Source organism: Sarcophilus harrisii, chromosome 1, assembly GCF_902635505.1.
Source record: "Sarcophilus harrisii chromosome 1, mSarHar1.11, whole genome shotgun sequence".
NCBI classification, from domain to species: domain Eukaryota; kingdom Metazoa; phylum Chordata; class Mammalia; order Dasyuromorphia; family Dasyuridae; genus Sarcophilus; species Sarcophilus harrisii.
This window is the reverse complement of record NC_045426.1, coordinates 618,952,691-618,967,858: the sequence shown is the minus strand read 5'-3', so window position 1 is coordinate 618,967,858 and position 15,168 is coordinate 618,952,691. Positions and strand designations below refer to the sequence as shown.

General features: G+C 34.9%; 1 protein-coding gene across 7 annotated transcripts in view; it reads left to right on the top strand.

The window, feature by feature from the left end:
- Positions 1 to 15,168, top strand: part of ASAP1 (ArfGAP with SH3 domain, ankyrin repeat and PH domain 1) — a 459,738-nt gene that overhangs the window by 418,694 nt on the left and 25,876 nt on the right. For 3 of the 7 annotated variants that reach the window (XM_031947198.1, XM_031947199.1, XM_031947202.1), the window contains 3 exons: positions 1,247 to 1,475; positions 7,711 to 7,764; positions 14,914 to 15,084. In XM_031947198.1, coding sequence (XP_031803058.1) covers positions 1,247 to 1,475; positions 7,711 to 7,764; positions 14,914 to 15,084 — 454 coding nt within the window. Of the gene's footprint in view, positions 1 to 1,246; positions 1,476 to 7,710; positions 7,765 to 13,717; positions 13,757 to 14,913; positions 15,085 to 15,168 lie in introns of all 7 variants that reach the window. The other 4 variants (XM_031947201.1, XM_023496501.2, XM_031947203.1 and 1 more) reach the window with 3 other exon arrangements.

The following is a 15,168-nucleotide window of genomic DNA, read 5'->3' as shown; positions in this document are numbered from 1 at the left end:
CTGTGCAAGCTTGAACAAATCACTGAGTCTCATTGGGCTTATTTGTAAAATGAAGATATTGGGTAGATAAACTCTTAAGGATGCTTCCCCTTCTAACATGTCATGATTATAGGGAAGTTCAACTGTAATACATCATTGTAGAATAGAAGGTTCCTTGGGTTCATTATGACTGTGCTAGCAGTACAAGCTCTGGCACTTTCTTCCAACTGCAAGGTTTCCAATACAGGCCTGGTCATACTAGTTGTCTAATAACAAAAGTATTTAGCCAAAATCTTCCCCTGAAACAATCTTAACACTTAATTTAGTACTTAGGGTAGAGTTCTGTGGGTCCATGGGCTTTACCAGACTGCCACATACCCATGACAGAAACAGTTCAGAACTTCTGACTTAAGGGATCTGTGTTGCCATTGTGTGAGTACTTCCAGCTCGGTAATATAAGCTGGCCAGGTCATGTAGCCTCTCTGCTTGCCTCAGTTTCCTTATCTGTGAAATGAAAATAATATTTATAGGACCTACTTCACAAGGTTGATTGTAAGACTCAAAAAAGATAAGATCCTTTTTGTATCTCCTTGTAAATTATTTATATAAATGTGAGTTATTGTCATTGATGTTGGGAATATGACCAAATTTATTCACTATCAGATGACAGACATTTAGTGATGAACCATTATGGCTTTAAATAGGTTAATCCATGGACTTATAGTCCCTCACTGGTCCATGATTTTGAAGCCTTTCCAGCTTGGTTGGATATGCTGAGTTAGTTAGCACAGTTAGGATCACCACCTCTGTGTTGTGATGCATAATAAAGAGTCCATTAATGAAGAGATTGCCCTGCTTCAAATGGACTCCTTGTCCAATACCTCCTGCAGCTGTGCCTTTAGATAGACTCAGGTTAGAAGAGAAACCAGACCAAAGAAATTAAAGTGTAGATTGGGAAAGATACCCATAAATTCTAATGAATAACCTTTTAAGCAAACTATATGACTTCAAGGCAATTGCTGCCAACTGTTACAGGTGCATCTTTAATCTGACACTGATATATGTGAAATGGAGTATCAGGGTCATTCTTTCATATATGGTGCCTTCCTACAATTGTTTTTAGTAATAAACTTGTAGCTTGACCTCATAAAATTCACATTTCTAAACTTCAAGAGTTGAGTTTCCTAATTCCCCACCCGCTGTACATTAATGTTAACATCACAATGCAGCAATTTATCATTTCATCTATCACAATTTCACCCCTTAGCCTAGCCCAATCAAGAAGGAACGTTCTCCACGACCCCAGAGTTTCTGTCACTCCTCCAGTATGTCCCCCCAGGACAAGCTAGCACTGCCAGGATTCAGCACTCCGAGAGACAAACAGAGACTCTCCTACGGAGCATTTACCAACCAGATCTTTGCATCCACAAGCATAGAGTCGCCCACCTCTCCAACAGCTGATGCTCCCCCGCTGCCTCCAAGAAATGCTGGAAAAGGTAAAACATTTGGAAAGCTCTTTAAAACTATATCCTAAAAAACTGATGCGGTAGGTGGAATGATTCAGAGTTGAATGTGATGGCAGTAATACTATTTTCCACTAGTGACAAAAGCAAATGATGATGACGGTAACCTATAACTATGATCAAACCAGGTAAAAATAATATTATATTAGATTGGAATATACCTATACGCATGTGCACATATTCACTCATGCATTCAAAATTTTGTCATATTAAGTTTTTCAGGAAATTATAAATTACTTTCCACTGAGAATTAATCAGTTCCCTTCTGCTCTGAAATTATTAATATATTTAAGTGTAGTGGTCAAGTGTTTTAATCTGTAGAAATACTTTATGGTGATCTGTGGCACATAAGTGATAAAAGCTTGTTATATCCTTTAGCCTCGGGGTAGATGAGTTTTAATTGTCCTTATAAATGAAGGAAATGGAAATAGAGAAAGATTAGGCCTATTGTCCTGCTCTTCCTATTCTAGTCCTGTAAAAATCAAACTTCACATGACATATTTTTCACTCAGAAATTATATCTAAGTATAATGTTGGAGGGAGTGGGGGCTTTTGTGTACTATTTAATACCAATTCTCAGCTAGCTAGCTATTTTCCAAAAGGCAAAATTATTTAATAATCTGATGAACTAAATATTCAATGACTACTGCAACCAGTCACTTACTTGGTCTCCTAAGGAAAAGAGAATTATTATTTTTTAAAGCTGAAACATATCCTAAATGAAGTCTTCCATCTTTCCCTGTCCTTTCCCCCGCCCCACCCCCCAAAAATAACTTTGATTAAATAAACATTCACAAAGATATGCTTCATCAGATGCAAACATCTAGGTATCCAAGCATCATATCACACAGAAACTTTATAGGCCATTTTAAAAGTGATTTGAAACTCAAGGGATATTCTTTGAGAAGAGAAAACCAATGCTTGTAACTCAGTTATTAGACAACATTGCTTTAAAAGCAATTAATTTCTACATATTAAAATCTTATTTTAAAAAAAAAATCAAACTTTTGCATGAAAAGAGGACCTTTGTGATTCTCTCTTGTTTCTACAACTTGTTCTTAGCTAGGAAGCTGTTATCCTTTATTTGTGACAGCAGCAGTTTCTACTGCCATCCATTAGGGTGTCATAGGGTATTATGGCTTCAGGTGAGGAAGAAACGTGAAAACAAGGATAAAACAATTTCCTCCCACCTTCACCACCCAGTACTAAAGACAAATGAAGAGAAATTCAGAGGAAGCCAGAAAGAGAATTCTCATAAAAGGAGCCAGTTTAGATTTCATTTTTTCCCAGAAGTGTTAGTTACCTCCTATCAAAATTCAAAAAGGTTCAATCTAAATTGACATCAAAACCTAATTATGCTTTACTAAAGCTTATGTTAAAACTCAAGGAATATAAAAAATAAAATAAAATTCAAGGAATATGAGGAAATTCGTAATTCAGAACCTCAAATAAGTAGTATTTCATGCTTATATGGAGCTAGTTTTTTTATTGAGCCATTTTATGTATGAAGTTCAAGGAGATTTCTATAATTAAGTCAGGGCAAGAGAGTCCAGATGATTACTGAAGTATTTGTCCCTCCTGTTATACAAGACTTCCTCCCCAACCACTCCCCCCGCCCCAAAAAAGAAAATTTTCTTTTTCTTTGAAATTCACAATATTTTATTAGGACTATAAAATACTAGAAGGTGTGGTGGGTTGGGGGTTTTATTTCTATTTATTTTTAGTTCTTTTTGTTTTAAAGGACAAAACACTAAACAGCAAGAATTGTTCTGTGATACTATACAAAATGTGTCTTGAGGACTTATTATATTGAGTCCTCTCTTGGAATGAATGGCAGTTAATGTACAGCAGAATGTTTGAGTGACTAGTATTTTCATAGTATTCTAGCAGAATACAGAAAGTTATAAAGATTGAAACCTCAAGTTATAATGGGTAGTTTTCTGGCTTTGAAAAGAAAATAAAACCCATTAAAATACTGGATTCTCCCTTATATAATTGCAACCAGCTAAATAATCAGTAGCAGAATAAAAATTCATTAATATTTTCTCAAGCATAGGGCTAGGTTTAAGTTCACCTTTGCTTTAACATAGAAAGAGCTTGCTAAGCTTATTAATAGGTATACTAGATGTCAAAAACCATATTTAGATGACCTATAGATTTCCAGGCATTTTAGTGGATTCACTGACATAAAATTATGTTTTAATTACAATGAATTCCTTTGTAGCTATTTCTTAGGATTTTTTGGGTCAGCTGGTTTGAAGCACTATAAAAATCTGAAAAATAATATGACTCCATTTTATTTGAAATATTCTTTAATGTAGAATTTTAAGAGTTTATATTGTTGACAGTTACCTATCCAGATGACCTACTCTTTGCAGATCATCAATATATACAATGGGGCTTAAAATTAAAATTAGGAGATACTATCTATGCATTTAAAGAGTTCACAGTGTAGGTAAAGAAAACCAACATCTTCACACTCAAATTCATAATTAAAGAAGATAACAAAAAACAAACTATGAGTGCAAATTAATCTGAACAGACTATAACTGCTATGAGGGTGCTAAAAAGAAGTGTGAAAAGGTCAAGGAGGATATATCATGTACAGCTACAAAAAGCCAGCTTTGTGCAGAGTTCTCTGCTTGTAGCTGGCGGAAATAAAAAGTTTAGATGAGATCAAATCAATCATGAAGCCACAATAGATGTATTAAGGATTTTGGTGGATTTTTTTTTTTAAGTTGTCCACTAGCTGAAAATCTTTCTCCAAAATTTTAACAAAGAACCCATTTTAACCAAGAACACCCTCCACCCCCACCTTCTAGTAGAGTTACATAACCTCCTTTGCATGTAATTTCCTTAGCTTTCATACTCTATCAATGACAGTAGTTAGGAAAAGATCTGGAAGGAAAGAGAAGAGAAGAATTTCTCAAAATATGAGGGTGGACCAAGCTGTCATGAAAGAAGAGCAATTATGTGATTTAGATGTCTTGCTTTAGAAATATTTTTCTATTGGCTACATTAGTCACATATTGATGACTTTACAGTTTCCTGGTGGGGAAGGGGGTTGGCTTTGTGGGAAAGCAGCCAATTTGACTGGTTCCGTAGTAGAAACTTCCTCCAGACTATTTTCCTTCATTTGACTAAGATCTTTTGCCAGTCTTTTTTTTTTAAATCAATCTCTCTTAATCCTATTGAAATCACCACTGAATAAATTACCTGAGCCCTCTTAACTACAAAATATAATTATTTTTCTGTTTCCTTGCAGAAAATTCAGCAGATTTGAGGGGTGCTATTTCTGACATATGTAGGGTGTGGAAAAGAAAGGGAAGGAAGTCTTCACTATATGCCTCATGAAGGATAACATTCAGGAATATTGAATAATTGCTTTTTTAAAAAATCCCCAAGTTGCATGAATCATAAAGTACAGCATTAGACCAAAGTTGGAGTATTTTGTTCAGTTTGGGGTGACACATTTTAGGAGGGATATTGAAAAATAGAAATGGGGCCAGAGAAGAACAATGAAGATGAAAAAAAAATTGAAAATATTCTATAAAGAGGGTATACATGGACATGATGGCTGGGTTTCAAATATCTAAAAGATTGCTATAAGTAAGAAAGAGAATTGGCATGGGTCTGGGTAAAGGAGTAAATCTAGAAATTCAAGAATAGCCTCTTTGACTTAGTATGAGGGAAAAGTTCTAGTAAATAGTTTTCCAACAGTGAGTGGGACTGCTTTATGAAGCAGGAAGCTTATCACCAATAACCTCTAAGGGAAGATGCCCACCTGTTAAGATTTATTCTTCAAATGAGAGTTAGAGTTGATGACCTCTGAGGTCTTTTCCAACTTTAATATTCCATTTTTTTTTAAATTTATCAGCCATTCCCAAATGTGGTAATATGATACAAATAGCATTAAGTAAAGAAAATAGATATGTAATAAATTTTTCCTAGAACACTAAATTTAATAGCAAATTTTAGCTATAATTTTTCCTAGTCTCACAAGGATTAGACAATTATCAGTCTCAAATCTTCCCAGACTTTTTTTACTTAATTTTTTTGGGAGAAATTCTAAATAAAAATATGTATCTTCTATTAAGAATTTAGAATTCAATTCAATTAGCATATATTAAGTATCTACTATATGTGCTAGGCACTAAGAATATAACAACAAAAATGAAACAAGCCTTACCCTCAACAAGTTTAAAAATTTGATAGAAATTCAGACATTAATTAAGAGATGAATATTTGCATTTAAATAGATTCTTCTCTTTACAAAAAGGTATGCCACAGATTTCCTTTAAAAAGCATTTCCTTAGCCTAAAAAGTTTGATTTTTCAGTAAACATACCTTTTCAGTCATATGATTATTGCATTAGCGTAATAACCTGCATTTAGAAAGGTTATTTTGTTGTTTACTTTTTAATTTTTATAGAATCACTGTGGGATTCCAACATAACAGTATACTAATTGCATGTCTTACAAAAAGACACAGGTCAAATCATTTCTCCTAATAACTTTATAAAATTCAAATCCTGAAAGAATATGATTAGGTACTCTTTTGCCCTGGCTCCTAGCACCAACCTTCTAAAGGCCTCCATTATATTTGAATTTCCTAATGGTAGCCTTACAATTTAAAGTCTTTGTGGGAGTGAACTAAAAGTACCAGTATTTTCTTTAGAGCTTTCAATGTCAAACTGAGTCAAAAGTTCTCCAGGTCATTGCTAAACCCTGAACCAAATTCACTCACTAGGCTCCATACTATTCCCCCAGTGCTACTATCTTTCCTTAATAACATTAGGTATTTCTTCGCTTTCTAAAGCTAACAAATTGCATTTATGATAGCCAGATTATGTTAATAAACCTATGAACTGTTTCAAACAATGACTGCATTTGTAGAGCCCTTTACGGTTTGCAAAATGTTTTACAAACATCATCTCATTTTATTCTCATTACAATCCAAAAAAAATGGAGGCCTTCAAGTTATCTGACTTGCCCATGGTCACATAGCTTGTAATTGTCCAAGGCAGGACTCTCTAGCCACTACAACACTGTACCTCTAGAAGGACCATAAGGCATTCGCTGCTAACCCTAAATTCGCTGCCACTAAAAGAAATCAGGGACTTTGTATCACTATAGACGACTTTAATCTTGGAGATACCTGGCTTCCCTATGTGAACTTGAACAAGATAGATAACCTATTCATATCAATACCTTTGAATTTCACAAAGAAGAAATAATACTGAGCTTTTAAAGCTGATCTGAAAGTGATCATTTTTTATTTAAAAACATAACTTCCTCTTCAATAGATTAAATGCATTTATTTGTATGATCTCTCATTTTAAAAAAGACAGTAAAATCATCTACTCTTCAAAGCCCTGGACTATGAAAATTTGGTAATAATTATAATAAGGATAGCTAATATTTGTATACCAACTTATTTTGTACCAAGCAGTATACAATTATGTTCTCATTTGATCCTCACAATAACCCTTGGAGGTAGGTATTAGTATTATATCCATTTTACAGATTAGAAAACTAAGGCAAACCAATGGTTAAGTGATTTGATCAGGGTCACAAAGAATTAGTAGTTGACTCTTAAGTGTCTTAAGAGTCTTAAGTGACTCTTAAGTAGGATTCCTGACTCTAAGCCCAGGACTCTGCCCATTATTTTAGAAAGATATTTTTGAAACTATACTATATATCTATCATGTGGAGATCAGTCAATGTTCAGAGAAGCTCTAGTGATACATTGATCAATGATCTTCATAAAAGCTGCTAACTAAATTATGTGGAGGGGTTGGAATTTCCAGGAATGTTCACCCTTGTGGCATTATAAATCCTTCTCGGAATCGTGCTTTGTACTTTGAAATATAAAAATGGTCATGTTTATAAATAATTCCTACAGGTTTTGTGTCCAAGTTCAGGCAATATCAGTAGTGATAAAGGTAATTTCCCAGACCTTAAGTGTTTTTTTGGTTTGTTTGTTTGGTTTTTTATCTCCCTTGGTTCCAAAGATTCGGTGTAAAATACCTGAATTTCTTAAGTCAGCAGAAATTAATATGTGGCCACTAAAAACCAAAAGGAATCAATCAGAAGACATGCTTCTTTTTTTTATAGTCAATGCCACATTTTTCAAGGACTGTGGAAAAATCAAATGCTTTTCCTGCTAATAGTCATTGTTAACATATTTGTGTTGCTTTCCATTACAGTACCTGTTCTGCCATTAACTGGAACATTGGTTCTACCGTATCCCTCATTCTGTGGTAAAAATAAAAATAATAGACATATAGCATCTTGATCTGTTAATCATGATTTCCTAGATGACTGCAACAGCTTTGCATGTGGTAGTTAATGCTCAAACTAAAAGATATGCCCTGCACTAATTTATGCCATAGTTGAATGATTTATCTAATCCTAGTAAACTTTTTTAAAAATCTAACATTAATATAATTTTGAAAAAATAGATAATTTTTAAAAGAATAATCAATCAAGAATAGTTGGTTAGAAGTCAGGTACTACCAGTAAGAAGTTTTTCCTAATTTTCCTTTTATGATCTTAGACAGTATAGTTAAGTTGCGGATAATTACATATCTAGGTTACTTTATCCATGTTTGATGGTCAGTGAGCCTCTTTACCTGATCTTGCTTCAATTTTTTTCCCCCTCAGAGATGTGCTTGATTCAGAGTTAATTCTTTTTTCCTTTTTCTTTGTTCTCTAAAACTACTTATTCCTTGACTCAGGGATTACTCAGGTTTTTTTTCCCAGAAAATGTTTCTTTTCTCCTCAAGTGAGTAGTACCCAAAGAACTATTAGCCATTATCTACAAGTATCAGAACTTCTATTCAGGAGGATTTGTTTGGTTTGGGGCCCATTCCTTATAGATTCTGAAAGAGGAATATATGTATTCAACAGCATTTTCCATACTGTCCTCTTCACTTTTAAGGTTACAAAAATGTAGTTAACTAGGTCTTATTTTGTTCATTATTGACAAGTTTTAGCTCAAGTTGTTCCCATACACAGATTTCTCTGAGAAGAAACACTTTTAATACATTTTCATTTTGGAACGTTTGATGTGGCTGATTTTTTTGTTGTTGTTGTTATTATCAGACAGTATTGGAAAACATCATTTTTAGAGGCATTATTATAGCTATATTGTATTTATACAGTGCTTTAAGATTTAACAAGAGTGGATGGCTCAGTGGATAAAGTGCTAGACCTGAAATGATGAAAATTCTTTTTTCTGTTTTCAAATATGGCCTCAGATATTTACCAGCTGTCTGACCCTGTTATTTAAGTTATTTAACCTTGCTTGCCTCAGTTTTCTCATCAGCAAAATGAGCTGGAGAAAGAAATGGTAAACTACTCCTGCATCTTTACTAAGAAAACCCCAAGTAGGGTCACAAAGAGTTAACTCATTTGATCGTCACAACAATTTTATAAAGTAATTATTACCCTTATTATGCATATGAAGAAAATTAGACAAAAAGAGGTTAAATGAAAGTTGATAATTCCCTAAGCAAGATTTAAACCTTATGTCTTCTTGATGATAAGTCCAGCACTATCCACCGTACCACCGAAATGCTTCATTGTTGGAAGTTCCCTGAGTTGTGAAAGGGACAAGCATTCTCATTAATTAAATTATATTCCTGCAGGACTTCAGAGTGAAGTAGAGAGTCATACTCTGACAGGTGTTCTGTTTTCTTTCTTTACACACTGAGCTCAAGAGTTTTTTGCATTTCCCTTGTGAACTTTCAGGATTATTCCAGAAACTGTAATGACTAATAACTCAGCTTTTAATAGACTACAAGCTTAGTATGAATTGGCAAGAGACTAGGAGACTCAAAAAAACCTATTGTGATCTTAGCCTGCTTAGGATGTCTATAATGAACGATATGATAGTCTCTGTCATTTTTTCTGGTGTACCACATCTGGAAGGAATGTTGTATCTGATCCTAGATTCTGCATTTAAGGGAGGGATCTTGATAAACTGCATCTGGAAAGGGTAATTATGATGATGACCATGCTATTATTAATATTCTTTTTTTTAAAAAACTGAAGATGTCTAGTTTAGGAAAGACAGGAGTATGATAGCTCTTCCAGTTTTGGGGTACTCTCATAGGGAAAATTGAGTAAACTCTGTTCTATTTAAATCAATTAAACATTAAGTACTTGTTATGTGCTTTTTCTTCTATCCCTCCCTATTCCCCTCCCTTCCCATACATACACACATATATACCCATTTTTTTCTCTCCCTTTCCCCATCCCTGGAAGAAATAGGAATTGTGAGTGGAAGTTACAGAGACAGATTTTTGGTTGCTTAATGTTGACTTTGGGTCACAATTTGTGGATCTCTATCTGGAAGAGTCCAGACTTGGGGATTAAAGCAAAGTGGACCTCCAGCTAAGATGAAATACTTAAGGGAAATCATCAGGGACCTTTGACCATAACTTTAATACTAAGTTGGTTAGAAGGATTTGTGATATCATCACTATGGTGGCTAGCAATGCCTTCCTGCCTTCCCATTCTACAGAATTCCTTTTCGTGTATTTCTATAAATTTTCCAGAGAACATCCTTCCAACATGTTAAGGGCTTTCAGTTCAGTGAAGGAAAAGTGAATTAAATGCTTCCTCTGGGCAAGATACTGTAGTTATCTAACTGGAATGGAGACACTGTTCTCAAGGAGTTTACATGTTAATGATAGGAAATACAAATGTACAAACAATTGTGTACAAGGAAAGAATAAGGTAAGTAAGAAGGAAGAGTCCAGAAAAATGTTTTAAGAAATTTGAAGGAGTGATTGGCACTTTTGATGTCCTCCTTGATTCCTCACTGTCTCACTCCATAGATCCAGTAACTTGCAAAATCCTATCATTTCTCCCTCCATAATTTCTCTTATAGAGTCATTTCTCTACACTGTTCTATCATTTTTTTCTCCATTACTTTCATACCCATTTCTCTCCAGTGACACAACTACCATCCTAATCCAGTTTATTATCACCTCTCAACTGGCATCCAAATGGTCTCTCTTCCTGTATTCTCTCTTCATTCTAATCAGCTGTCTGAACAGCCGTCAAAATGAGTTTCCTAATTTATCCCATGCAAACACCAGTGTCTCCCTGTTATTTCTAGGATCAAATATAAACTCATGTATTTGCTATTTAAAGTTCTTCCTAACCTGCTCCCCACCTATCTTTTCAACTTTTCCTCATTTTCTTCCTCAACTCATGCTACAATCCAGCCATATTGACTATCTCCATGTTTTGAATTTTCTCCTTTCTTATTTCTCCTTATTAAAATACTTGCTTTCCTTTAAGACTCAACCAAAGTGCCCCTTCTGCAATGGGTTTTTTCTGGGTTCCCTTGATCCCTTCCCTTAGCTACCAGTACTGTTTTCTATAAGATTCTACAGGAATCTTATATAAATCTGTTTATACAGAGGATGTCTCCACCATTACACTTTTAAGTCCTTTAGGACAAACTGTTTTCATTTTTTCTTTGTCTCCTTAGTGTTGTCCTGGCATAGAGTAAACACCTAATAAATTTTTGTGGATTGACCAATTGCCTCTATAAATAGTACACAGGCTGTTCATCTATTGTCACATTTGTTAGTTATAGTATCTGAGGTACATTTGCAGGCCATTGAACAAAGATTGTACACTGAGTCCTAACGATCTCATTAATGTTTGTTAGGCAGTATGAGAAGTATATGATTCTTAGCTCCCCTTTTCTGCCACTCATTTCTTGTCAATATAGAAGCAAAAGGGAACCACAAAAAAATAAAAGCTGTTTTATATTTTTATTTTGTGATTTACCCTAGCCAAAAATCCATTTCCTAGTATCTGATCTTCTGATGATGAAATTTTGTTTTTCACAAGACTGGTCCTAGCCATTTTCTTTTAGCCTTTTCATCTTAGAGGCAGTGTCCCCAAACAAAGCCTTCCAGACCCCAGAATTACGCCCATGCACTGATGAAACATCAGAATACAATTTTTGTGTAGGTTTTTCACACTGCTCTCTGTAAAAGTGCATGCTTTTAATGCTAGAAAATCCTGTTCTCTGTGGCACATAGATGTTTATTTCAATATAAGTCAAGACCATTGTATTATAGTTAAGTCTTCCATGGGCAATAACAAATCAGGGACATAATTTTCAAAGCTTACCTAGAAAGTACAGATATCTTATCCCAACTATAATACTTAGATGTCTTTTTTTTTTTTTTTTTTAAGAAAGAAAGCTACACTTTAGATTTTTTTTTTTAAATCAATGGCATGTATAGGATGAAGGATACATGGTAGAAAGGGAACATAAGGGATCAAAAAAAAGGCAAATTCATTATGACTCAGCAGAGCAGTATAAAATGGTAGCCAAAAAGGCTAGTGCTACATTAGGCTACATTAATGGAAGTTTCGTGAAATGATAGGAGGAATCCCCACATATTTTGCCTGCCTGACAACATCTGAAGTATTTTCGAAGGGGCAGCCTACCTGTCCTCAAGCATCTGAAAGGTCATAATGTGTAAAAGAGATTAAACTTGTTCTGTTTGCTTCTAAAAGCAGATTAAAACTAATGAGTAGAAATGGGAAAGATATAAATTTAAGCTTATTATAAGGGAGAAAACTATGTAACAATTATTCAGTCTTGTCTGACTCTTCATGACCTCATTTGGTGTTTTCTTGGCAAAGATATTGAAATGGTTTGCTGTTTCTTTCTCTGGCTCATTTTACAGATGAGGAAACTGAGGCAAACAAAATTAAGTGACTTGTCCAGGATCGACAGCTAATAAGTGTCTGAGGCCACATTGAATTCAGGAAGATGTATCTTCCAGACTCCATGCCCAGCAGTCTATCCACTGAGCCCCCTAACTGTCCTATCTAACCATCAGGCCTTTCCAAAGTGAAGAGTATTATTTTGGGAAGCAATAGACTCCCTCTTATTGGAGATCTTCCACAGAGATTGGATGGCTAATTGTTGAAGTGACATAATAGGGATTGTTTCAGTTAAGGGTTGTACTAGATGGGTAGTAAGGTCTCCCCCAACTCTAAAATCCAGTGATTTTTCTGTCCATAAATAATAAGAGCAACTAGAATAGTGAGAGAACTGGAGAAAGTTTCCCAGAGATACCATTGATTTTTAAATTGGTTCAAGAGCCTGGGAGTGTTTGTGTTGAAAAAATGATTTTGAGAAAATATGATAGCTGTCATCATTATTTGGAAAGGTATAATGTTAAGAAGAGGATTTGTTCTGTTTGGCCCCAGAGTATAGCACTTGGATCAATAGGTAGAAGTTACAAGGGGAGAAAAATTTCAACTCAATGTAAGTAAAAACTTCTTAACATTTAAAGCTGACCCAATATGGAATAAGCTGCCTGTACATGAAAATGTGCCAAATTAGCTACATGATCTTTTTTTTTTTTTAAATTAAGAATATTGTAGAGAGCATTCATATACCAGATAATTGAAGTAGGGGGGCTTCTAAGGTCCCATCCAAGTCCAAGATCCACCATTTTTTAAAATAAGTAATACTTGCCCCTTCTGCACTGAATCATGTCCTAATTTTAATTAGGATATTAGTTTATCCCAAAGCCAGAATAACATTCAAAAGTAATTATTATAAATTTTTGTTGTTAAATTTTGGGGGGAATGAAGAGAAAGAACAACTTTTATTAAGCGCCTACTATGTGTCAGGGCACTGTGCTATGTGCCTTGTGAAGATTACCTCATTTGATCCTTACAACAACCCTCTGAGTTAGTTGCTTTTATTATCAACATTTTCAGATGAGAAAACTGAAGCAGATGAATTAGTTTTCCAGGGTCACACAGCTAGTGTAAATTCAGTTCTTCTTGATTTTGCCCAGTGTTGGTATTTCTGTGCCATCTAATTGCCTCTAGGGTAAAGGGGAAATATAAAACCTGGGATTTCATCAATTAGGGAAATCCCAGTGTGGAAACCTCCATAACCAAGGCAGAGTGGCAACTCTTGTGACTTTCTGTGACTGTTAGAACCACCTGAGTCCTTGAGGGGTTAAGTGACAAACCCATTGTTGTCTAGCTCTTCATCAGGAGGAGGATTTTCTAACCTATATCTTCCTCCCTCCAAACCTCTATTTACTATGTCACACGGCTTACTAATGAATAATTATTAATAGGTAACATTAAAAATGATCTTGACCTTGAAAAGAAGCCTCCAGTAATTAAGCCTTTTCTTTTAATGTACAGAATGTAGAAAGCTCTTTTGGAGCCTATCTGGATCATCAGGTATACACTGTGATGTGTTAAATCTGTGGTGATGTGGTGATGGTCTTTTTATTTTCCTTTTTCTTTTTTCTTTTTTTGGTAATGCTTGTCATGTTAGTATCAGAAATGAGTGTCCAAAAGCATAGTTAGAAAGCACTTTAACAGGAACAGACCACTCTGTGCCAGTGCTTATCAACTCTAGGGGGCCTTTAGAAAAGCAAACAAAGTCCTGATTTGGCCTGGAACAGACCAGACCCAACTTAGTGCCCCCAGGAATTCTGCATCATTATTTCATGTCTTTCCTAGTACTGCATCTTGTCCTTCAGAGAAAAATGGACTTTTTTTTTAAAGCAGTAGGGCAGAATGTCTTATTTACTGTATATAATTTGTCCCAGCTTCTAGTATAATAGAAAGTCTGTGATTTCTAGAATAATCCAATATATATGTCATGGAAGGAGGAAAAAAGCTGTACTCTTTTCCATTGAAGAAATAATCTTTTTGGGGTAGAGAGTATATGGCACAGATTTCAGGATCATTTTTAAATGATTAATTTCATTATTAACTTCATTTTTTATTTGAAGAATTCAGGAGAAATTTTCTAAACATCTACACATACATACATAAAAAATTGTAATGGAAAGTAAAGTTCAGAGTCTGAGAGATGCTTTGGAATTTACTGGTCATGGCCTTTTTGAAAGGCTTATTCTACCTTCAGCTCGTTTTCTCTGTATTGATTTTTGCCAGCAGCACTGTTCACCCTTAACTCCTCAAGTGTATAGTGCTCATGATGCTTCCAGGGAATGACTGATTTGAAATGTGTTTTTCTGTTGTAACCAAATGATGATTTAATCCCATTAACATCCCTTGTTGATTATTTGGTGTTTTGTTTCTTTTTTTTAAAAATTGCTTTGTAAATTACTTTTTGCCAGCATTTATTTTTAAAAGATAGCAACATCAAGTCCATATCCTCTAGTTTATTGTACTGATAGAAATTTTCATAGACTCTATGCTGGCCAGATCTTTTGCTTTCTGTCTTTTCCTGTTTTGTTTAAAGTTCTGACTTATGAGTTCTTTGCTTATTTTTAAACCACTAGTTCTGTGTCCAGGAGATCTGGATTGAGTTCTTCCTTCCCTCTTCCCATTTTTTTTTCCTTTCTTTTTCTCTTTTTTTTCCCCAGGTCCAACAGGCCCACCTTCAACACTCCCTCTAGGCACCCAACCCCCCAGTGGCAGCTCCACCCTTTCCAAGAAGAGACCCCCACCCCCACCACCAGGACACAAAAGAACCCTCTCTGATCCTCCAAGCCCGTTACCTCATGGTCCCCAGAATAAAGGTGCAGTTCCTTGGGGTAAGTTTATTTGTTTTTGTTTTTGTTATCATTTAATAAATACAGGATTCTAGTGTTCACTGTAAAGTGGGGTAGTGTATCAAG